Raw genomic sequence first — 26,581 nt, 5'->3', positions numbered from 1 at the left:
ACACACACACACACACACACACACACACACACACACACACACACACACACACACACACACACACACACACACACACACACACACACACACACACACACACACACACACACACACACACACACACACACACACACACACACACACACACACACACACACACACACACACACACACACACACACACACACACACACACACACACACACACACACACACACACACACACACACACACACACACACACACACACACACACACACACACACACACACATACACATGTTTAAAATAAGTTCAATATATTTATGCTTTTTATAAGATACAATGCATAGTATCCATAACCCAGGGAATCAACAGTTTCTTATAAAATATAACTTTTAATTCAAAATATTTATCAGCATTAACGGGTCTGCTGATACATAACATTATCCAACCCAAATATCGAGAAAATACGGGCACAAAGATCTTTATAGTATAGTTACAAATTAATAATATGTCATTTTTTAGTGGTAAGGCAGAAATAGTGTTTCTATTAGTTTCAATTTTTTTTCAATAATCTTATTATTAAATCTTAACATTTGTACTTCAATTTAAGTAAAAACACATGCAGCGTTTCCAACAATATCTCTTGTGGTTGAAGATCCGCTCAAAAATTGGATAAGATCGACATTGTTACACAAGTAAGCTACATTGTTTGTGGAGTTCAACAAAGCTTAACAGTTGGATGTGACTTTATCTTCCTTGTGGAGGAAAGTTCTATGGTACAGGATACCGTCAAGTTTGGACAACGCACCTGCATTACTGTCAACCAGAACGTCCTGTCGCAGCAGAAGTTTCTTTCCTGGAATCTGATATTTTAACAAGTTTCTCATAAAAAAAGACCAGGATAATTTATTGATGCAAATAATTGTTTATTCGAGCTTTAAACTTACTCTAGAATTATAAAAAGGAAATAAAACAGGGTTAATTTTTTATTTGCTCAGACAGTACACATATGCAGCAATAGAATATTGATAATAAATTCTAATGCTATAATAATTACAAAGGAAATGTGAACCAATTCTATATTACAAATAGAGTGAGAAATACTTGACCGTGGCATAACAGATTTTAAACTCAGTAAGCCTTAACTTTTAAATGAAAACACTCATTATTAATGGCGATTACAACTTCCCCCCCTCCACCACTACCTTTTAAAGAAGTGACTTCACAGTATAATACAATAAGAACTTTCCACGTTATTGCATTTAAATAGTTGCTAAACAGCTACTTTTAACCTGATATAATTTACAATCATTGGTTTATTTCATTGTCTACACGTATATCCCATCCTTGTGGCAATTCCTGGCTTCGCCATTGCTAGTGTTAATCCAAGACTAAAACTCAGTCACGTGACTTCTCAAGAAACACGTTCAATTAGTTTTGCACAATTGCTCTAAGGTTAGAAACATTTCTGTACTGAATTTAATTATTATTTTATTTTTAAGTGTAGCAGTCAAATTTACATAACTTCAGTCAAGACGACTTTCTCGGCTCGTATTAACAACATCTGTAAAGGTGGCATTACGACCGGAGACAGTGATGCCACCGATGCTCTGTTACGTAAGAGGTCGGACATCACGTGACGCAACTCCGGACTGATAACAGTTTCTCTGTCCGTGACACAACGCTCCGGTCGGTCTCGTTGTTGGTATTCACCAAGGATCACTCTTGGAAGCGGGCAGAATGCTGATGTGCGATCCCCTTTCATATTCACTGTTCAGTTGTCTCTGATACGTAAGCGTTTTTGTTCTTGTCAAAGTAACCTGTTTTATAGGGAGTCTCTTGTGAATTGTTGTAACAAAGGGATATATCTTTTTACCCTCGTGCAAAACCTGATAATATGTAAATTACTTTGTAGAAATTTAAAAAAATATTTATAAAAGCCAAAGTGATTTATTATAAATGAAAAGAAACAATAAAACTCGTTGCGATTGTAAAGTCAAAATTGATCGATATGCAACGCTAAAATTTCGTGCATTAGAATAAGTATAAATAAACAAGTGAATGAATATATTATAGTTTTTTTATGAACTAACGATATTTAATCTAAAATATATTTGTTGACCTAAATCACGAGTGTATTCTATTATTTAATGAAATAATATGTTTTAGCTGGTGGAACTATTTTATTTATAGATATCTCGTAAATAGATTTACAGTTATTGATAAATTTATTACCTTAAGTATCAAACAATATTGACATTTTTATGACCTACCAGCATTTAAAACTTTGTATTGAATACATTCATTTTTGTGTTGAATGTTTCTAACTTGTTTTGCGATCCAAGCCAGTGTTAGGTTGGAGGTTTTTGTTAAATGGAAGGTTTAACCACAAATAACCAATCATTGGGCCATAGTGGTAGTAAGTAAGAGAACACAATTGCGGAAGTTTAAAATTAATGCATCTAAAGATTTATCGTTTTTAAAGCTTAACATTCTTAAGACTGATTCCGGAATTTTATTACATTTTGTAATTAAACTCTAGGATTACTACGCAACCCATTATTATACAGTTTAAAAAAAGTTACATTACTAGTTTGGTACTGTTTCAAAGCTTACGTAATGTGTGTACATAATCACGCAAAACACCAATGAAGCCAGATAATAGATTCTGTTATCAGATAATCAGTGATAAGAGGACGTCTCACCGTGTTGGTTATAGTGCTCCATCCCGCCTGACTAGGAGACGACACCGATAACACCAGTAAGAGCAAGACTTGCAGAGCTACCGACATAGTAATACTGGGTCTACAGAACTGGTTACTTTCACTGGCAAGTCCCCCCCCCTCATTCACAATTATCGGTTTCTTTACTGGCAAAAAAGGAATATTCTAGTTTGTCAATCTCAATCTACAAATTGCATTAGTATTTCGCTAATATTAAAATATTATAATCGAGTTTTAGTATTAATTATTTTTATTTTCTGGCACAGACGCTGCAACAGTTCATACAAACAGTCAACTTAGTCAAGCTGCTTCGACCTCTCCCCCTTCCCACCCTTTATTAGTAAAGATTTCAATAGTTTGTCCATAGTTCGTCAAATCCATAGTTTGTCAAAAGTGTTACCTAAACATTATATAAAGAATGGAAATTATTATTTTCTAATAATATCCTGCCTCTAAATTAGTATCTAATTGTTTTAATTTATTTATTACTTGATATACTTGTATTTGTCCTTACAGCAAAATACGCAATGTTCAATTGGCATATTCTGACAATAGTTTTCAAAATTATTCTCCATAAAAACCAATCATTCTTTCATGTACTGAATAACATTGCAGTGGGACATTAGCTGCTGTGCTTTGTGTGATGTGTAGTTGTGCTCTTGGTGTCATGTGCTCATGACTTACTTTCTGTGCAGTGACAACGTCTGATTTCATATTCTCATGTTCTTTTTTTACTGACTGTCCATTTCCATACGGTGTATTTTTTATGTACACGTTTGTGTTCTAATTGTCTTCTTACCTGACGAAGAGGGTAGATTTCAATCCTCGAAACGTAGTGTTATATATTTTGTAACATATAACGATGGTAAATGTTTCAAATTCTATTACCATTTCAAAACCTATTTATTTTGTGTTGATTGTAAGCAAAATGTCATTCCTGTAGCAATAATTGTTTTCAAAATAAAGGTAGTATAAGAAAACATGACACACGTTTTTGTAATACAGATAATAAAGTATGTTCGAACGTACGTTCCATTTAATTTTGTTATGTTGATGCTATGAAATATTTGGTCACCCATTATGGGGTACCTTGTGTGTGTATTCTATAAGGGAGAAATAAGTTTTCAGTGAGTTTTGGGTTAATTATAGCTAATAGGTTACGTTGGTTGTTAGCAATTTTATATTGTATTAAATCGCCCGAGAATTTTTAAATGGCTTATTTCAAGATTTTTGCTAGTAGAAAAAAATGTGCAACAAAATATAACAACCATTAAAATAACATTTATTATCCCTAATTATATTGTTCCCTTTTAACAAACATAACATGTCTATAACTCGTACAACAACAAAATTATTTGAATACATTTTTCCTTTTCTTGTGGGAATATACAAAGCATTATTTAGTATAGTGCTATAAACAAGCATAGACAGTATGCTGGAAACACAACACAATGATCAGCACAGACAACTTTGACCGAGTTTCGTATAATAACTGAGCGGGTTGGAGATTAAGTCTCTCTGACACGGATTATTATTGACATTGCACTGACCTGAAATTACACGGCTTCTGTAATCAACCGTTGTGTTGCTGAAGTACATCGGCATTCTTTTTATACTTATAGTATTTTACTAGCATGGAAACACAATCTGCAGATGTAAATGACAAGGTATTTAAAAACAAATATATAAACTGTATGATTATATATCAGGTAATTATGTAAGCGTTATGAATTTATTTATCATGTTATGAACGTGTTTAAAATAAACAAGCGATTAAGAAGAAGATCCAAAATATTGAAGACTAGCAGTTACCCGCGGATTCTTACGCAATTTAGTAGGTTTTCCACTTGTATGGGTAGGCCTACTTGTCTGGTTCGAGTTAATTATATTTCGGACGCCAGTGTTGAGTTAGCCTTCTTTTCACGACCAAGAAACTATGTGAAAAAGTGTATATTTATGGTCTTTTTAATTATTTCGGTCTTAGTATTTTTTGTTCCAAAGCCGATTTTGCCACTCTCCCGATCAAGAAAATATATTTGTATATACGTACACAGCAGCGTTAAAAGACTAATCAGTTAGGTTTCTTAACAGTCTTTAATTGTATAGTTAAATTTTGACTACATTGTCTTATATCTGCACCGCTAGCAGTTGCCTGCTGTTTTGCACGCAATTTAGTAGGCGTTGCATGTTTATGACCACTGCTGGTTCGAGTGAATTATATTTCCAACGACAATGTTAAGTTTGCCTATCGACACGATAAAGAAAATAAGTCAAAAAGTTTATAATTATGGCCATTATAATTTACTTACGTTTTTTAGTATGTTTTGTTCCACAGTTGATTTTATTTTGTTTTCCGATTATGTAAATATACATCAGAGATGTGAGAAACCTACTTTTGTTAAAAGAGAACTGGGTTTTATAATCAGCCTTTAAATTTATAGTAAACGTTTTATAATATTTTTAAATAAATTACTTTTTTTGAGTGGATAAAACCGATTCTGAGAGTTACTAAAGACCTACTATATGAGTAAATCCAAAAAGGATGAAGATTGATTAGCAGGAAGTAAAATGCATTAGACAATTTCTATAAATTACATTTTTTAAATACTTTATATAAGACTACACCATTAGGAAGGGAGCAATGGAAATAACTCTATTTATAATTGCGCTATTAGCACAAAGCCTAAACTTTCACCAGTGGAAAATCAAGTACCAACACAAGTTGTGGCGCTAAGTGGTTAGGGCTGACGAAAAGCAGCAACTCCATTAGTCAGCGTGGCAAACTTTCATCTCTGTCACTAAAATCAAGTACCAACACAAGTTGTGGCGCTAAGTGGCAGGGCTGACGAGAAGCAGCAAATCCATTAGTGAGCGTAGAAACTTTCATCTCGGTCACTAAAATCAAGTACCAACACAAGTTGTAGCGCTAAGTGGTAGGGCTGACGAGAAGCAGCAAATCCATTAGTGAGCGTAGAAACTTTCATCTCGGTCACTAAAATCAAGTACCAACACAAGTTGTGGCGCTAAGTGGTAGGGCTGACGAGAAGCAGCAGCTCCATTAGTCAGCTTGGCAACTTTCATCTCGGTCACTAAAATCAAGTACCAACACAAGTTGTAGCGCTAAGTGGTAGGGCTGACGAGAAGCAGCAACTCCATTAGTCAGCGTGGCAACTTTCATCTCGGTCACCATGCCTTTAATGTAACTGATGTGAACTGAGATTTGTTAGGACAAGTTGTATTCACATAAGTCCTTAATACAATGTAATAGTTGGATATGAATCCATGAAGGAACAAACGGATAGAGGATAATTTCGAAATTTGAGGATATTATAATCACGTATTCTATATATTTATAAACATAAATATAAACATATTGTATCCAGATTTAACAGGCATATACCTTGCTTTTTTAAACTCTTTATTCCTGGCAACTTTGATAAGGTTTACTTCGCCTTTTATAAAATTTGTTAGGTGATTTCTCACACTCTATAAAAGTAACTTTTAGTTGCTTTCCGTAATAAATAGACGCAAACAAATTAAAACTTTGAAGTTTGACATTTTCTAGTGAACCAATACCATTTCAGTGTATTAAAATTATCCTTCTAATTTAATTGAAAGTGCTCTATTAATATTAAGTCCCAATGAACTATTTTGCTTGACATGATTGGACAGACTTAGTGTTTATAATTTTATTATTAAATTGTCTACTAATTAAGACGTATTAGTGGTTATATAGTACTGTTACTATTATTATTTTACCTTGAGTTAGAACTGTAACATTTTGTTTTAAAATTAATGTAGTCTTTAATATTTGTAATTAAAAGTCGATATTAGCTATTAGTACGGCTCAAGCTTTGTTGAGGTAGAATACAAAATTTCAAGTTTATACCTAATTTCCTGTTTGAGATGGCTTCAACGACGCTCAGTCAAACCCCGTGGCTGGACATGCAAAATCATTGAACTTATTTTTATCTAGGTATAAATGAAGATTCACGCAAAATCTCAAGTCTATAGGTCAGTTTGTGTTCGATATATCATGCGGACAGACAGACAGATAGACAAACAGACAAAAATGAAATTTTTTAGTCTCACGAATTTTCCAGCCTACGCTAAAGCTCAGCCAATTACATGCCAGTTTTCACTGATAAATGTCCGGACAAAACGAAACTACTCAAATGAATGAATATTGTATTCCCTGTAGCAGTCAATCTTCGAGAACATTTTTACAGATTGTTCCTTATGTATTTCTATATTTATTTGGGAACGTACTGTTACCGAAGAGCTAAATCAAGAGTATAAATAACCACATTCGAAGAAGGCTGTCTAACAAGTCGTGTCGAGTTCACTTAACAGACAGATATTACGAGGATCGTATATAGACCGTAAAACAAGAATTTTTATTGAATTAACCTTATTAAGTATAAAAGGCAAGATGTTGTTTTCGATTCGTCGTAGAAAATGTGAGTTCTCTCTCTCCAACTTTAAATCTGGGGAATGCTGGCTGGCTGGAGGAAGATTGGATGTCATTACACTTCCGAGCAAACTTCCGATAATTTGACTTGAATCTAATCGGGTCGATAGCAGAAAGTCTTGTCTTGACAACTTTAAATCTGGGGAATGCTGGCGGGCTGGAGGAAGATTGGATGTCATTACACTTCCGAGCAAACTTCCGATAATTTGACTTGAATCTAATCGGGTCGATAGCAGAAAGTCTTGTCTTGACAACTTTAAATCTGGGGAATGCTGGCGGGCTGGAGGAAGATTGGATGTCATTACACTTCCGAGCAAACTTCCGATAATTTGACTTGAATCTAATCGGGTCGATAGCAGAAAGTCTTGTCTTGACAACTTTAAATCTGGGGAATGCTGGCGGGCTGGAGGAAGATTGGATGTCATTACACTTCCGAGCAAACTTCCGATAATTTGACTTGAATCTAATCGGGTCGATAGCAGAAAGTCTTGTCTTGACAACTTTAAATCTGGGGAATGCTGGCGGGCTGGAGGAAGATTGGATGTCATTACACTTCCGAGCAAACTTCCGATAATTTGACTTGAATCTAATCGGGTCGATAGCAGAAAGGCTTGTCTTGACAACGTTTCAATTTAGACTATCTTGATAACTTAAGTTATAGTTACTGAAAGTTAAGGAAATTGTATTTGCAATAATATTTCTTTTTTTTAATAACACAATGTATTTTTGCATTTCGTTGTCAATTATGGTCCTATACGTGTTATAACAGTAAAACATTAAACATGTTTAATTTGTGTTTCATAACCACAGGTAATAGTAATATTCAACTTTTTTTTATAAATGCACATTTAAGGGTATAAGGGTACCTTAAGCTCTAATTTAGGAATAGCTTTAAATGAGAGCGTGCAAGTGAAAGCGGGAGTCTGAATTATTATTGTGTAAATGTTTTACTATTTTATAGCTCTTCTTCACCCCTTAAAGGTTTTTTGTATCTTAAACTATGTTGTTTTGCTGATTATTTTTGCAAATTGTTTACAGAGGAAGGTTTGCAGATTTTGAATATACTTTTAATATAAAAAATGCTTAATATCTTTTTTCAAATTCTGTTATTTTTGTATACTGTCCACTAAGTAATTTTCATCATCCGTATCCATGTTATCATCACGCAAAAGAAGCCAATCTCTGTTTGTCGTAGAAATACTTCTTGCGCAAAATTACGTCAGACAATATAAATAAACAGGAACAATATAACTATGCGTAATTTACGTCAGTAGCAGACTTTAGAGTGATCGCTACGAACGTAATGTATTACATAAAAGATCCTGAAGGAGGGTGGAACAACTATAAAAACTAATAAAACTAATTAATTAATAAGCTTGCACAAGCTGTACCTGTAGTGTTCTGATTTTCATAACATATTAATGTACATAATTACCTCAATAATAAGAAAAGAATTTAAATACGTTATTTCAATTTTTTTAGTTATTGTATCTGTACTATAACTGACAATCAATATTTTCTCATGTACACTAAATAAATGTAAGAAAAGAGAGTTACTAATCGATGTTGGAGCACGATGGACATATATTTATCTGCCTTATTTGTATTTCAACCACACATTTAATGTAAAACATATTGATGCGTGGTCCTCAGCACCGCACTTTCTATGCCACTTTCCGTGTTCTTGATTGAATAACTACCACGAATTAAGTAACACATGGACTATTTTAGACCAATTTAGAAGAACTCCAAAGTTAAAGTTCAGTTGGAAAGCACTTGTGATGTAATACGATAGGGTTTTATGATACTTTAAAAATGGAGTTAGTCATATATTGTGCATCAATTACTAATTTTTTAGTGTTTAGTGTTTATTATATACCCAATATTATATTACCATATAAATGTAAAAAAAAAATTAAAATAGTGGTTAAATTAATCAAACATATGGTCGTACTGTCATATAACACAAATTGTACAGAGAACAGTGTATTGCATTTTTCAGACTTTTTCACTTCGTTTTTGTAATCTGCATTGTACTACTGATCAATGTACACGTTACAATAATTTAATATTTTCTTAAATTTAAATGTAAAACTAATGTTTATGCTGATAAACCTTAGCAGAAAGTATTAACAGCTGTTACGTATTAGTTAACTTTGTATTATGTGTCGTTGTGTAATCTGCCGGATACAATATAAAATTGCCAAAATTCACAACAATTTAGAAATAAAAATAATTAAATAAACAATTTAAATTGGACCGAATTAGAAATTTAAACCATTGTCGAATCGCCCTAAATGACATACACAATTTAGTTAATACTCGTATATCTTTACATTTATATATTTCTTTCTTTATAAATATATCTTTATACCAGTATATCGTAATATCTATATTTCTTGTGTAAATGTTTTACTTTTGGATCCGGCAGACTGCGCGGATATATATATATATATATATATATATATAATATATATATATATATATACATGAAAAAATAGTTGTAAGATGGGTTAAAATTTAAGGTTAAAGAAATAATACGATCATCAGCTTTTCATGCATTTATCATTTAAAGTGTATAAACGTATGAGCGGTATATCACTACAAGTATGTACAAAAATGCGATTAAAATAAATAAATAAATTACAATTGCAGTCAAACTTTGCAAAAGTAGGAACCTATATCTAAGAACTAGGACAGTCTAAATCATATACTAACCTAAAATCTGCTGAAAGTAGTTTACATTTTTCTATCGAGAAAATAACATATTGGGCAAGATGTGTTACAGTTTTATTAATATTAATTTATTACATGGAATTAAAGAATTTTCAAAGGGGCATGGCCACGCAATCCTAGTGAGGAATTAAATGCAAATTTTTGATTACTCACTGAATAACTTCTAAGGTTTTTTACTTTTCAAGTTATTATGTCACTAATGATACACACTAAAATTGTATCGTGTAATAAAAGTAAACTTTGAGCAAAAAGTTTACAAAACATAATTTTTGTGTCTACTACTAAGATTACTTTAAAATTGAAAATGGTTTCAGTTTAGACACACGACTATTAGACACGACGAGATATGCCTGTAACGATATAAGCAATTTACTTGCACACTTGAGTAAAGTTATAAATTATCAGATAAACAAATCATTTTTGATACTGTAAAGTATAGCTCCGTTCGAAATTTATAAAATTGGTATTATTTTTAAGTTGATTAAAGTTAAATGCTAATTCAAAGACACTGAAAGAGTTAAAATTTACTTTCAAGATAGAGAATAAAAGAAAATAATATTGTTGTTTTCCATGATGTGTGTGAAAATATTTGTACTAGGTCGGTAATGCAGAACTGAGGTCGCAGTAAGAATCAGGAGCAGGCGAGGTCACGGCCGACCTCGGTTTCCAGCAGCCTCATGCTGCGGACAACCTTGCGGAATACGTACTGGCTGGCGTAACTGGATATGACATAGCCGAAGTGGGAGAAGCCCTCTCTGTTCCCCATACAGTCGCAGAACAGACAAGGAAGCTTCTTGGCCGCCAGCTCCACAGCCTGCAATATGAGACATCAACGTTATATTATTATTAAGTAAACTGCTTACAAAAAGACACTGGGCGATTTTAGTTCACGCAGGGTGGGGTAAATACCCCTCCGCCGATGTGATGCTCCCTCTCCCAGTATCCCCACCACTTCTCGGCACTCGCCCGCTTGCTCTATTCCCTGACCGGCCCACTCCTACTTAGCGGCTAACCTCACACCAAAACGCAAGCTTCCTGGATTTGTCTATGGCTACATTAGCCTTTTCAAATATTGATATTTTACGCTTGCATAGACCTACAAGCAAAAATACAACATACTTAAAATATACTTATAAAACATGTAAATAGCTGCAGTGTAAACATAATGGCGCGACACGATCCACACTACTGAAGGGGAGCCTCTCCTACGCGTGACTGCTCAGATATTTGCTTCTGCGCAGGCTTCTTTGTGAGTGGTTTATCTATGACATAAATTTGAAAGTTACTTGGAATGGAACAGGTTGGACCTGTTGGAGAGATCATCGCAAAACAAATCGTCACACATATTTAGAAAACTTTCTCGACCGCCAAAGAAGTGGATAGCTTGTGTAATACTACTTTATATTTCACGTACGCTAAGACTTTAATACTCACAACTTCGTGTATACTGACAGATGCTACTTAATTACATTTATTTAAATCTTACGCTAGTGTAATTAATTATTTTGTTATTCTTAAAACATGTATAATTTGTATTGAACTAATAATGACACAAAAATATTGATGATACTATATTATTCCATTGGATAATCAGTTTTAGAACTGTATAATCCTACTTTTGGAGCATAATAAAGTTTTAGCAGCTAAGAGAAGCAAGAGAAGTAAAATTACAAAATTGCCAGAAAAGTCGTAATGAATCCTTAACTGTAAATATACCAACTAAAAAAATATCCAAAGTAGTAAAGGATTTCTCATCCCTTCGAAAATTGTAGATCAATATACAGACGTCCACACGCGTTTTAATTGGATACATACTGAGTAAATGGGTAAGGTGTTTTCAACGTATTCTCAAAATACTCGGTGGTTTATTATACTTGATTTAGTTATAATATCCCAAATTAATTAACTAAAAAATTGCAGCTGTGATCGAGAAGATGGGAAATATTTGAAATGATGAATAACAAGAATTCGACATGTTTATGAATGGTGGCTTTTACTTTGTGTTCAATTATTATTAATTTTCTGTATATGATATGAGGCTGAGTGGTAGAGAGGGCTTGACAACACCAACTTCGCCTCGTTAATAAAGGCACTTGTCATGTTATAATATGATCAATGTTTTAATTGAAATTTGTAATCCGCATCATGGCTATATTTTGAAGTATCTCTACAGCCTTTTTTATTCATATTTTCTGTTTTTATGTCGTAGTTCGTATTTGTTTTTGTAAGAAGGTTCTTTTTACGCCAGAGGTATTTTAATGACAATCATTTTAAAGGACAACTCTCAAAAGCCATTATTAAATTGTAAGTGACTTTCCAGCGAGTCAAACACGTGACCTCTTGGCTAAAGAACCGCAAAATTGTCCCTAAGCTTCGATGAAGATCGATAACATATGAGATAAAGGAACATAAACGGATTATGGCACCCGAAATATCACTTCATCGTTAATGTCGGTCAACGATAGCTAATCATAAAACCATCCATCATTACAGTATCAGCAGCAGAATGGTAATGTGACTGATATGACCTTGTAGTCTACGAGGTAATCGTTCTTATCGTAGTGTAAGACCACGGGACAGGTGGTGTTACTGATGTCGTACTCAGGAGGTTTGTGGGAGCCGTACATCAGCAGGTTCTTCTGGGGACCGTAGTCGAACTGCTGGAGCCATCCTGAAAAATGAACGTCATATTAACGATACAGTTAACTACATCAAGATAGTTTGACATCAAGATAAGCAAATCAATATTTTAGATTATACCACAATATTATCACACACACACACACACACACACACACACACACACACACACACACACACACACACACACACACACACACACACACACACACACACACACACACACACACACACACACACACACACACACACACACACACACACACACACACACACACACACACACACACACACACACACACACACACACACACACACACACACACACACACACACACACACACACACACACACACACACACACACACACACACACACACACACACACACACACACACACACACACACACACACACACACACACACACACACACACACACACACACACACACACACACACACACACACACACACACACACACACACACACACACACACACACACACGCACGCACGCACGCACGCACGCACACACACACACACACACACACACATCAAGGTTTATGTTTTGTCATCTTAAAGAATGGGAAGTTTCACCGCATAACGGCAAACCTAACAGTTTTCCTTTTTTAATAATATTTATATATTTATATCAGTTATTGCGTACGGACTTCAATGGAGCTGCAGGTACAAAATATCAAGTTTACAGCTACATGTGTTACTAAGTCAGATATTAAAATGTCATATGATAACACTCAGATTGTTTACACATTTATTTATTCACCGATTTTCTCTTTATTATCATGTTATCCATAATACCGGTATAACAATGTTTACTAACACTCAGCTAAATACCATAAAGTGCTATGCATCGTCATCAAACTCGATATTGTCTATATAGAAATGAAGCATAATGCAAAATTTCACGTTCATAGAATATTTTGTTTTTGAGATGTTGTGCAAACAGACAGACAGGCGGACAGACAAACATTAAGACAGACAGACATACATACAGGGAGGCAGACAGGAATCAGTTTTTCAGTAGCTCGGATAGGGTACGCAACGCTCAGCTAATAACTTAAGGTTATACTGGTATCCTTTCGTCTATGTATTTTGAAATGTTCATATTACGATTATGAACAAAACCCACCATTGCTTTACGAGAAGAAACGTCATTCATTTATATACCAAGGCCTATTCATCTACACATGTTAATAATACACAAGTTTTAAATATAAACACATAATAAAATATGCCAAATAACTGTAATAGGCTCATGTATGTTCATACAAGTAACATGTAAGCGTTCACTTTAAAATTAGTCGGTCACCAAAAGGGATCCCTCTAGAAGATTTGAATAACGAAATGTGGTATTCCCTAATTTTAGAGTTAAAACTCTACAAATACCTTAAACGTTATATAAAACAGTAATAAAATAAGAAAGAGGGATTGTAAAAAGAACCCTCACAATTTACCACAAACTTTGTAGTGAAAGAATTCGAATAAAGCAGGACGAATGGGTAACTCCGCAAAGAAGAGAGTATTGCCTTTTATTGAGCTTGAAAGGCGCCTTTAAGGAGGCTAGAGTGTTTGAAGGAAAAGGAGACAGAATCTTTGCGCAATCTTGAAATTGAATTTAAGAATAAAAGCCTTCTAGAAAGGCAATTGTACTTTAGATTTAAATGTCTCTTAGAAACAAATGTCGTTGTTTTAGAATTTACATAATACACTTCTAATTATAATATTTTTCTTGATAAAAGTACAGTAAAACAATTTAAAATCGTAAAAGTAGAGATAAGACAATGATTTAACCTATCATTTTCGTTAAAAATTTTGTTTAATGAAACAAGTATTAGCTTACCAGTTTGGATGATTTGCATTATGTGCTCGATGACTTTAGTGGACGTTCCAGAGCCAAATGATTTAAGGAGATATTCAAGTTTAGTCTGCAAAGAAGATACAAAGTCTATTAATCAGGAAATGTTTACAATAAAAACTTATGTCTGTGCCCTATTCAATTAGTCAACTGAATTTTGTATATTTCCTTTAAAACTTCATACCGACACCATTCTTTGAAGAGTTTCTATATGTAATTGTATTAGTATTATGATAGGAGTTTACAAGCACGTAGTTCAGATATATCATGAACCTGTCTGTGTTACTAAGTACTGTGTCGCTACTTTAAGGGTCTGTGTATTAGCTCTCAGCTCCGAGAATACAATGTTTTAAGGGTTGCCAGTCACATTATGGAACACAGTATAAAAATTTAGTTCTTAGATGACGTCGTGATAACAATTTTCGCAGATGATCATGGTCTGAAATTTCAGGTATAACCCTTAACGTATCACTAACTCATGTGATCTAAAACTGTTAACAATACACAAGATCTCGAGAAATATGTATTATAAAAGAACTAATGATCAAAGGGCACAAGATCAATATGTTCTACCAGGTTTTAATTTACTTATTCGATATACTATTACTGTATTAATACAACTTTGCCTTCACTAGAAGTAATCTGCAAAATCCTGTCATTTTGCAAGGCTACTATTATAATTTGTTGTGATCCTACGTTCTATCCTATGCACGGATTCAGTTAACGTATTAACGTAAACTTTGAAAGAAATAGAAATACCAAAGCACCAAATGCGTACGTACCACATCGTACTGAGACGGCCTGAGGCCGAAGGGCTTGTACAACATTCGCACACATAAAGGGAAGGTCTGGGCCGACGCCTTGCAGGCCTCCTCCTTCATCCGCAGCATCTCCGCCTGACGAGGGTAGAACTCCCCCACCTGGTAGTCCTTCAGCACGCGCTACACAAGTCAAGGTCAGGCAAACATGTGACAATCTCTCAGAAATTCTGCCATTAGTTTATTAATTAGTATAAAGATCAGCTGTTCATCGTAGGCTGCGAGTCTAAAACAAATTCCAGGTCATCTAGACCCAAAACCCATTCTGTAAGTCCACGCTGATATCTTCGGCTCAATTTGCTTCAATTAGCTTGTATTAAATTACAGGACACCATAGCTTTAAAATACGCAAAACGTAAGATACATGGTGGGAAGGGTCAATGTGAAATTCGCCTAATAGCTACACTATATTTTGTAGTCTAGGTGTCTCTGATGTCAAAACTATGTAGAGAGTTCATTTTGAGTTTCTTCGACTCTTTGGATGTTCTTCAGACTAACTTAACTCGATTCCAAGAGCGGGTCTGTGATGGCGTCACATTCCGGACGCTGCACTAAAAGAAACTGTACTGCAGTCAAACTTGATATTTACTTTAGAATGCTGTGTGCGTTTCATCTAAGTTCATTTTTCTTAAGAACTCTAATATGAACTAATACTAAAACAATACATTTGTCCGCACATTACTTTATGTATAGACGTGCTTTCATTAATTTTAAGTATTAAAAAAAGGTTAATTATTTACAATACTACCCAAGGCACGACAGATAATCGCTACTAACTGTTGCATTTCTTTTTAAATAGCTTTAATATAATATTTTTATCACTTAATATGTGTATTCTCACATAAATAATACTGCATATGAAAATACACAGGCTAATCTACTACGGTCTACAATTTGCTGATTATAGTTTGCTCCTTCAATAAATCTAATGCAACATTTATGCGTATCTGTATACAATACGTCCGTCTCAATATCACGGCAACGACAATGAAAATATTATAAAACACCTTTATTATAAAGTTACTAGTTTTTATTTTAAAAAGTTAAATAATGACTTAGAAAATGTTTTTGTAAATTATGTGTTTAATAAATATATAAATAAAATCCAACTATCATGAAGGTGAAAATAGCCAAATTTGAATATACATGCATTGTATATGATTTAAATATTACGCAAGTAACCTAAGCATTTGTTAATGTTTTGTGCACTGTTTAATTAATACTGACATATTACACATATTTATATTCTAAGTACAGTTTCATCCATTAGACGATTTCACCATCTGAGTGTATACAATAAGAAGTATATTTTGGAAACATTTACCTACTGAATACAATTTATGTACATATTGAGTTTAGCTTCATTTCACCTTCCGCTTAGTGGAGTGTTTGTACTTTGACTCTGTCACAAACATGACTCCTGAAAATTGGGACTATAGCATTGGAAGCGTCTTATCAGGAATTCTAAAATATTCCTTGATTTTTGTACGTTTTACGGGGCCCCTATGTACATTTCATAAAACATCTTCATTAAGTATAAGTATAAGGTCTTATATATCATTCTTCTTGATAAGAATCAAAGGAAAATACACAACTACATAATTTTAAATAAAAAATAAATATTTTTCTGCAAAAATTGTGTTAATATTTGATATTTAAAAATACACAAAAGTATCCACATTATAATAAAATATAAAATATGTCTGAAATGGATAAATTGTAGGAAACTTAGTCGTGTAAATATAGTGTTATGGGGTTCAGAAATAAAAATGAAAATAATTGTTATTGTTACCGAGGAAAAAACACAGTCGCAAAACTTGACCCATTTTTTATTGCAAGCAACACTATGAAATAACCATAATAAAATTGGCTCTCATGTAAATTAATCTGTTTGTCTACCTTTTTATGAAGTTAACTAACGTAGAAAAGTGTATAAATAAGTTTTTACTTCAAAATAAATAAAAAACTAAAAGTAAATTAGATACAAAACTTTGCTTCAGACTCAACAAAGTCAACCATATCAGATTCCATTAGAATGTCATCAATATCAATTTATCTACAAGGATCACTCATTATGAGGTATAATAATGAACTGTGAATGATAAAACTTTGCTCAATTCGAATAAAAAGAATTTCGAACGAACACAATTATTTGTTTACAAACAAGCCCCTCTACACAGAGGTTAATAACAAAATCGTATGTAGGAAAACCCACACAGGTTGTCAACTAAAAACAGGATAAAACAAAATCAGCCATCCTCCGTAGACTAATAGTTATAGTCTCTGCTCTCTAACTGAGAGATCACGGGTTTAAATCCCGGAGAGGGCCAATAATGTATAGACACGAAACACTGCGTGTACTTTAAAAATACATGTACATAAATGTACATCGAAGCCTACATAGCTGAAGCTGAGGCTTAAAAGAGAACAAAAAAAACAAAAAATCAAAGACCATTAACGTTATAAACAACTCACCCTATCGGCGTCGATCGTACTTTGGAAGTTACGTGATCGATAACAAATGGATCGATTGACGCTTCCAGGTATAGTTCATAATTTTAACACTTTCTGTTCATAATAATAATTATTTAGGATAAACATTTACGAACTGAGAAAAAGAAGTGTGTTTATATATTCGATACAACAGTCGTGTAGAGTTGCTGTTTGACATATAACCGTTACTCGGCACAGGGCTGTCAGCTGTTTGTCACATGATAAATGGAGGCCGGCTGTTTACGTTTCAATCTGGGATCGGCTTTGCTCGGTATCCCACACATTAACGCTTCCCACTCACCGTCTATTGTTTCAAAATCCGATTGTCCTCGTCCCAAACATGCTTGTCACGCTTACAAATGAGTGTTTAAGTGGATACTGTGCCATCTCTTCTACGTAAATTTAAAGGTGTTATTTCTATAGTTTCTATTAGATTTATATCAAATAAATCATCGCGACAGTAAAAACGTAAGTTACCGATAACAACGAACGAAATCCGCGATTACAGGTAGAATACATAGAATGTAAGTGTACGCTCATCCTCCTTGAAATTTATTAAACACGATCTTTTCTCAGCTCATTTAAAGTTTATTAGAAACTTATATATGGTAAATATGTGCCATTTGCATGTAATCTTTGATTTGATTTTCAATGATTGATTTCCCTTTTATGATCTTAATTTGGCTTCATTACAATTAATGTTTGAGAAAAATTAAAAAAAATACTTTGAAGTTGACTTTTGGTTTGATGCACACTGCTATCTTATCATACCTTAAAATAATACTAATTTTTCTTCTTTTTTCCAGCACATTCACGTAAAATAAATCATATTTATTTTTCTTTTTATTTTTCTATTTATTCTCTTTCTTTTGAGCACAATGTGTGCTCGGTTCCTGGTTCGTTGTGTAACAATCTGTTAATATAATGTTTCTATTCAGAAGAGTGTTTCTTTAAAGAAAAATGGTCCAGCATTATCTCATGATGTATACCCCCTATCATACTGTCAGGGCTCATGTATTTATGGGCTATTGCTTAATCCTGGATTTTTTAGTTTGGATTCTCTTGACTCAGGGGATGCACAAATCTCTATTAATCGGTCTTTTAAGTGTAAAGTTCACTTATTTTCAACAATAATTAAATATTTTTTTTCTTTAAATACTACAATACAATTAGGAAAAAAGAGACATTTTAAAATAATTTTGTTGCAAAAAATATTGGCAACGTGTTTCTTTTATCCAAATACATTCAACTTTGGTTAGTCAGTTTTGTTCAGGTTAAAAAATATCCTCTTCTATAATATAAAATATAATACTAAATCATTAATATAAATTAATTAGTTTAACGTAAGTCCTGTGTTTATTACACTATTCAATGCTTTGCTCTGATTTAAGTTTTCAGTCTACTAAGAATCCATGCCGGAACAAAGTATTTGTATGCAAGCCTCTAGGGCGATAGGCAGTCACGGGTTGATAATGCTAATTAATGGGTTGGAAGACCAATCGTAGCAAAATACATTTCCTGGGTAATATTATACTACTATTTATACGTAATAATATAATCACATTTACTAACTACATTTGAAACATAATAACAAGTGTGGAAATTAAATTTTGATTTAACGATACAGAATCAATTTTTGACTACCCAAAAAGATTTTAAGATGCATAGCATTTAAAAGTAGAAGGGGAAGACTACATTATTGTACCTTTTCCTTAGAAAAAGCGATATTTATTTTTTACATACATATTAGATGTAGGTTGGTTTTGCTTTTCCTTACCACAAAAGCGAATATGAACTCGAAGCCCATCCTGAAGACTGGTGACAGCTCCGTGGAGTCGGGCCTCACCAGGAGCGGTGCTAGCAGGAATGCACCCAGAAACTTCCGGTTGTACTCGGGTCTGGCCGCCGTCATCATAAGGAACAGTGTTCCACCAACGGAGTATCCTGAGTAGAAGATCCGGTCATGGCCAGTCGAGCGGGAGATGTGTTCCACCATTGCCGGCAGATCGTAATATGCTATCTCGTGCAGACTGATGTGCAGGGCAAACAGTCATTACGATCTTCTAGTTGCAGAGCGTATTGAAGTAAGAATTTTAATACAACAAAACATTCGATTTGGATTTCAGTGGAAATATTCATTTCGGGAATAGTCGACTAACAAAATGGTTTTCACTAACATGTTTGCTTATCTTACTAGTGTGCTTTTATTTATGTTTGGAAGTGAGCAAACGGCTTGTACAAAACAAATACCCATATAACAATTAAATTATTCTTGATAATTAAGTTAACCAATGCAAAGATTACGTTTTACGTGTTTATAAAAATACTCAACTGTTTATGAATATCTCTAAAGTAATTTTGTCATTTTGTACCAAACTCATTTTTTATGATGTTAAATACTGAATACATAACGATGTTTGCTTAAAATAAAGTTTTAAACTTTAAAAGATGTTATGAATATTTTAACTATTACGATAAAACTTGCATTATCTTACAGATAACACTTGTAGTGTATCGAATAAAAATAAGGTCGTAAAAGTGCATGAAGTTTTATCATTGTTCTTTTTTTGGCTACAGTCAATGTGGGCACTAAAAAACCCATTCCTTAAGACCCCCCTCCCTCCCAAAAGTTTTTAAATTCATCAATATGTGGATATTATTTATTTTCTAAATAACAGAAAGTATGTACGGTAAAAATCCAAGCATATACCTACAAATCCAGATCGCTGGGACTGAACTTAAATAATGTCCCTGCACAGAACCAACACACTTCACACCACATTTCACATGCACTAGAGATTGTGAGAGACTGGTGATATGTGTAATTGTTGGTGTATGTTTAACACATTTCTTATAAAATGTTTACCCATGAAGAAAAGGATTTACATATATAATGTAATCAAAATATAAGTAACTACACAATACTTATTCAATACGTTTCAAATGTGTGTGTTTGCTTTATCGAGATTATAGATAATAGACTGATTTAATTTCAATTAACATAGAATCACAAAAACTATTAGCTCACCCGGGACTCTAATCCGGTCTCTCACGTGCCGGGTGAGCGTGCTACCACTACAACAGAGAGACCTTTTGACGTTTCAATTATTTTGTATGTGACCGTTTCTGTCACATACGTGTTTAAACAGACTAAACTAACATATGATAAGAAGACCAAATATCTGTCTTTACCATATAGTTCTGTTACATAAACACACATTGAGAGAAACGGCTAAAGAAAAAATAGAATCGTTAAAAGTGTAGTGGTAGCATGCTCACCCAACAAATGAGAGATCCGGGTGTGAGTAACCATGAAACAAGTACTTTTTATGATTCTATATTTATTGAAAATGAGATATATACCGGGTGCCCCAAAAGTCCCAGTCCCCCCCTTCTACCTTTTGAACGGAATTAAACAAACCAATATCCTTTGGGGGGTAGTTATATAATGACAAATGATGATTTTTGCGCTACATGAGAACTTAGCCCCTCAACCTAAAATGGGGGGTTGGGGGGTCAAGTCAAAATGTTTAAATGCAAACCCCATCAAATGACACCTCATTGTAAAGGTCTTTATAAAAGAAGAACAATGCCACAGACTTGAGGTCTCTATCTCAATCCATTACGAAACAACGGATTGTCAAAATTTTATTGAATAGTTACGCTAAAAGCACTATTTTTCTTAACTCATCTGTTCTTAACACTCTTTCAATGGTACTTTTTGAAATATTAACTTCAGACGCGGCCACACGAAGTGACGAATGAGGATTTACAGTGAACTGTGCCAACATTCCAATTTCATCTTCTTCTGTAAAAGTACTTGGTCGGCCTGATCGTGGGGCATCATTTAAATTAAATGTAGTTGTAAACTTGTGACCAAACGTCTCATGCACGCCCGATCCACTACCATGTCTGGAAATTGATCGTTATAAAGGCTCACTGCCTGGTGGACGTTTCTGCCTGATTCACCACAGCACAGTATCATTTCAACTTACCATATTTGTAACTAAACAAATCTTAAAGCGTAAGGATACTGTTAAAATATAAGTTAATTTATTGATACATAAGATAATATATTGCTCAATGAGGAATTTCTTATGTAAATATTTATGTATTATTTAATTAATCATTCAGTAAAATGTTAATCTTACCTAAAGTTCCAAAACTCAGGGTTGACATCTGGAGATAGCCTGTCATGTTTACGAGAATAGACGTTACCGCGCACATTGCCCATCCAGACATCGTAACCCGCGTCTGCCAGGACCAGAGCTGTAAAATATTATATTTGTCTCAATAACAAACGAAATAAAGAAACTTTCTTGTGTGTAGAATCTTGGAGCATTGGAAAAACTAGTTATTGTAGTATCACTAGATAAAGGAATACGACATTTTCCAATATATATATATATATTTTTTTTTTCTTTTTTTTTGTGAATTGTGAATTTGTGAAGTGCCTGATGATGGAATCTTTGATTCAGAAAGGCCTTGCACAAAATAAAAAAATTATATATTGGAAAATGTCGTATTCCTTTATCTAGTGATACTACAAAAACTTTCTTGTGATTTCCTATGAATATTTTGTTATGGTTACGTCAGATACATCGAAGGTAACAAAGTATGTTAATCGTGGCGTAAAGGGCGTTAAAGTTTGGGATCTATTTACAGTATACAGCTTTGCTGATGGTGTTCTGAAGTAAATAGAGGCTGCAAAACAATAATAGAGGATCGGTATTTAAAGGCTAATGATCTTTCTTATGTTCCTTTTGTACTTAGGAATAGAAGTAGAAATATAATGAAACGTTTTTCATTTAGTATTATACTCTTTCATTGTACTTAGCAAACAGTAAAAGCCACTGATCCTGAAGAAGTAATAGTAAAAAATAAAAAATATTTCTGTTGTTTATTTTTTATAGAATGTGATGTTTAGAATGTGATTCAATAATTATAGACTCTCAAAGGGTAGGCAATTTTCTCACGTGCTGAAACACTAGTTTGTTGTATGGATTAGAATGGGAACAGAAACGATTTAGCTGAGTGTAGCCTAAACGCACGAAATTATAAGGAAAGGTAGCGTTTTAATTTAAGATGAAATAATATTCTTCATATCATTAGTATCCATCTAAGGATAAAGACACCATATACAATCAGTGCGAGTTAGTGAGGCGGGATTGATGGTACAAGACCAAGGGCCTCAGGCAAGGAAGGCAGGAAGTTGGTGGGGAGTGTGTCAGTAGGGAGAACGGCACTGACTGTGGACTTGACCTTGACCTCAGCCAGCTGATCCGGCAAGGTCAGCCGCATTCCTTCGCCCAGTATTGGAAACTACCAGCAACTGCGGTCAGCTGCACGATGACCCCTCGACGCTTCTCGTTTTTTTTTGTCAGGTCAGTTCTTGTATATAGACTTATGACTTTCAGACTTCTTGAAGATTTGTAATCCTAACTCTTCCTAAAGTTTTAACCAATGTCTGTAGATTAATACCGAGGTCAAGCTGAACACTTTAGGACTTCTTAGCCTAATTTTGCCTGATAAAATAATAACATTTTTGAATTTACTGTTTACTTGTAATAACCCAGCATTAACTTTAAAATTGTCATTTTTTACACGTTCATTGATTTACAACATGCAAAATTACGGAAAATGCATACCTTGCTTGCGTACCATTCATGTTTGCATTGTCTCTCATGTATCAGAAAAAGAACATGAACTTTAAGGACATGTAACAATTTAGTTCCGAAAGGCCACAATTTTCGTTGCTAACAAAGAACGATAACTTTCTTCATACTAGAAGTAGTTTCTAGTTTAAAATATTCAATATTCAACCAACGATTAATCTCCTTGAATAATTCTTGAAAATCATCGAATTTTAATCTTCTATTGGCCATAATGTGGACTATGGTATTGATTATATACCAATCACACCTTCGCCAGCTATTCAAAAACAACACGGTTTTATATGTTATCTACTTCTTTATATGTAATAAAATATAAACAAAACAAAATGTGCTCATATATAGAAAACGTGCTTGTATGGGAAAAGAGAAAAATCAAATTTTGACAATATTTTTGTACACATTTAAGTAAAACTAAGAAAATGGTTTAATCATTTGTATTTGAATTAGATCAGTTATTGATGTGATAACGACATGCGTGAGATGTTAAACTAAACTATACGCTACCTATCTGTTTTCTTGCAACATATTGATTCAAAGAATCATAATAACTTTGTTCGATTCCGATAGACAATTTATTGCTATGAAACCTTTTAGTTTTTTATTCAATTCAACGAATTAAAGTAACATATTGATTACTTAGTTCCTGTTTGGATTTATATTTTGACAAATGGCTCATTAAGTTCAGTCAGTACGATTTTGAAGTGTATAAAGAACGTTTCTGCCACGGGGAATCTCTGTAGGTGGCCGTGACAGTTGTCAGGAGATGTTCCCTAAGGAAATCATTTTACTGTCATGTTTTTTTTTAACTCCAAGTTCACCTTCAACAACTCAAGTATTTTCAGCCATTTACCTTTTTTCGACTATTAATAGAGATTTTGTCACCCACATCACCATATCAACACAAAAATAAATCGGTGTTATATGTTATGTTAACATATACAATACATTGCAATATCATAACAAATCCATAACATTTGATGGGCTATTAAGAAATTGGTGAATTGTTTATTACAATAGGCATTTTATCATGTGATATAGCTAACAAACGTATTTCCAAGTATAAAAAATATTGTTTGATATATACGATACAATATTTATTAATACATATAAATAAATATATATATATATAAATGATTATCAAATTAAACACATCTACAAACAGTGTTAGTAAACTCTTCAGTTCATAATGAGTCTCAATTTCTGGTACCAAGAATGGGTAACCAAGAAAACACAGAATAAACCATAGACTACATAAGACAGTAGGCTATATAATAAACAAATGAAAAACAGAGTATATTGAGATTAATTATACGACATTTTCCAGTAACTTATCAAAATATGAGTTGAAGTTACATTCTTACATTGATCGGTTTCGTACAAAGCTTTAACCTTTTTTCTTAACCTGCAATATCATCTACATAGGTCATGAAAGGGCGATTTTACTGTGTTATGTTGACTGTCCTTACTGATTAAAAACGAAATGGATCTCATGTGTAGTGGTTGAAAAGTTTCTATAGAGACACTGTCTGGTGTATCTGTCGTGTAAAAATAGTTTAACATTTTTGAACCAACTTTGCGAAGATGTAGTAAGTTCACGAATATTAACAAGATCTTGACATTTGTAAATTTGAACTGGAAAACAATGCTGTAATATGTAATTTACTATGTTACAGTAACTCTTCTATATACTCATGCTGAAACTCTATATCAAAACTGAAAATGGTAAATATCGGTACAGTGGAAAACACTCTTCAAGCCATAATGTTGTCCGCTGTGGGGTGAACGCGAAGCCTCTTACGCTGACCCGTCGTGCGTTTTATCTCGATACTGATTATAAGCAAAAATTAGAATATAATTCACCAGCTGTTTCTGTTTCAGCGAGGAATGTAAGGAGACTCACCATATGACTCACTCGGGCCCAGCAGCAACCACTGGTCCGAGCTAGCCAGCAGTCCGTGTACCAGCAGCACAGGGGTGCCCTTGGAGTCTCCTACTCTGTGCAGGGTGAGCCAGTAACCATCCGTGGTCCGTACCTCGTGCCTGCTGATGTTCACACCTTTCTCTTGCGCCATCTGCGACTAAAACATACACTTGCGTTATGTCATATTTTACTTTTAAATGAAATCTTTAATGATCTTAATAATCTTCAAAGTTTTCAAAATAGGAATACACCATTTGATATAAAGTTTTAATTCTTTAAACGGTATTAAAAATCTCAATTTTTGTTCCTATTGTAAAATAGGAAATGAAGGACCCTTTATTTTAATAATGCTCACACATGTGAATTTGTATAAATACTGTTAGTGAGTAAAAGAAAGTAATTTCTTTGTTTTTTAAGTCATTAAGGGAAAAATTAACAACAATATTTGTCAATAAGCCTCTAGACCAACATATACTGCATCTATGCTTTTGCAATTTATGCTTTTTTTATTATTATTTATATGATGAAATGTGTATTATCAATTATTTATTATTGTTGGATTGATATTAGCATAATTATTAATACTTAAATAAATTAATTTTGCATATTGGGTTTAATTAGCCTTGTATATTATTATTGATAGTTAGTTTTAGCTGAAATGTTTATTCCACTTAACATTTAGGCTAATGTTCTATAATAAAAGTATATACTAAATGAGTTTAGCGTTGTGTTTATAGAATTAGTAGTATTTATGTAATAAAAAGCCATTTGAGATGATAAACCTTGAAATTGGTTTTGCCGTTGATATCATAAATAAATACATAGAATCTTTAATTTATTTGAAGATTCTACTGTACCAAAATGTTATATAGGTCGACCTTATTAATTTTTAATGGAAAAAGGTTCAAGTCAATTGATCTACCTTACTAAACTCTTCCATAAAACTACTATTATTTCATACTGTCGATTTTATGAATTTATGTTATATAATATGAACTTAAATACACCAGTAATGAGTATCAAACATCCTGAATCAACAAGTAACAATAAATAGCTTACAAAGGCTAATTTATATTTCTAACAAAGTATTGTAAAACAAATTTAATATTTTACTTATATACAACATTAATTTACCGATGGATTTACCACATAATTCAGACCTGATATTTTTTGTAGGTATCAATTGGCATCGGGTTTTAAAAGAAACGGTAATTTTATTTGCATTAAAATATATAAATCAGTCGT

General features: G+C 33.4%; 2 protein-coding genes and 1 long non-coding RNA gene across 3 annotated transcripts in view; 1 reads left to right on the top strand and 2 right to left on the bottom strand.

Moving 5' to 3' along the window:
- Window positions 1-2,832, bottom strand: part of LOC124358093 (lipase 1-like) — a 28,841-nt gene extending 26,009 nt beyond the window's left edge. The window contains exon 1 of the mRNA XM_046810389.1: window positions 2,690-2,832. Within this exon, the coding sequence (XP_046666345.1) occupies window positions 2,690-2,776 (87 nt within the window). The 5' untranslated portion in view covers window positions 2,777-2,832. The remainder of the gene's footprint in view (window positions 1-2,689) is intronic.
- Window positions 1,596-10,786, top strand: LOC124358121. Its single transcript, XR_006922041.1, has 2 exons — window positions 1,596-1,775; window positions 10,513-10,786. It is a non-coding gene; the product is annotated as an uncharacterized LOC124358121 (long non-coding RNA).
- Window positions 9,724-25,488, bottom strand: LOC124358103 (lipase 3-like). The gene is made up of 7 exons (XM_046810400.1): window positions 25,316-25,488; window positions 21,892-22,009; window positions 19,518-19,770; window positions 15,212-15,370; window positions 14,415-14,499; window positions 12,443-12,585; window positions 9,724-10,728 (listed from the first exon to the last, which is right to left on the bottom strand). Exons 1-7 carry the CDS (start codon window positions 25,485-25,487, stop codon window positions 10,546-10,548), a joined length of 1,113 nt encoding a protein of 370 aa, XP_046666356.1. The 5' UTR covers window position 25,488; the 3' UTR covers window positions 9,724-10,545.
- Between the last annotated feature and the right edge of the window lie 1,093 nt (window positions 25,489-26,581).

Source organism: Homalodisca vitripennis, chromosome 1, assembly GCF_021130785.1.
Source record: "Homalodisca vitripennis isolate AUS2020 chromosome 1, UT_GWSS_2.1, whole genome shotgun sequence".
Classification (NCBI taxonomy): Eukaryota; Metazoa; Arthropoda; class Insecta; order Hemiptera; family Cicadellidae; genus Homalodisca; species Homalodisca vitripennis.
Note: the sequence above shows the minus strand (reverse complement) of the source record. Positions and strands in the feature narration are given on the sequence as shown.

Bases quoted from the DNA above. Each gene is read 5' to 3' on its own strand.
- LOC124358103 (XM_046810400.1), bottom strand. From the start codon at position 25,487: ATGGCGCAAGAGAAAGGTGTGAACATCAGCAGGCACGAGGTACGGACC. The intron at 22,010-25,315 runs GTGAGTCTCCTT...AATATTTTACAG, and splicing joins GGGCCCGAGTGAGTCATATG to CTCTGGTCCTGGCAGACGCG. The intron at 10,729-12,442 runs GTCATATCAGTC...CTCATATTGCAG, and splicing joins ATTACCTCGTAGACTACAAG to GCTGTGGAGCTGGCGGCCAA.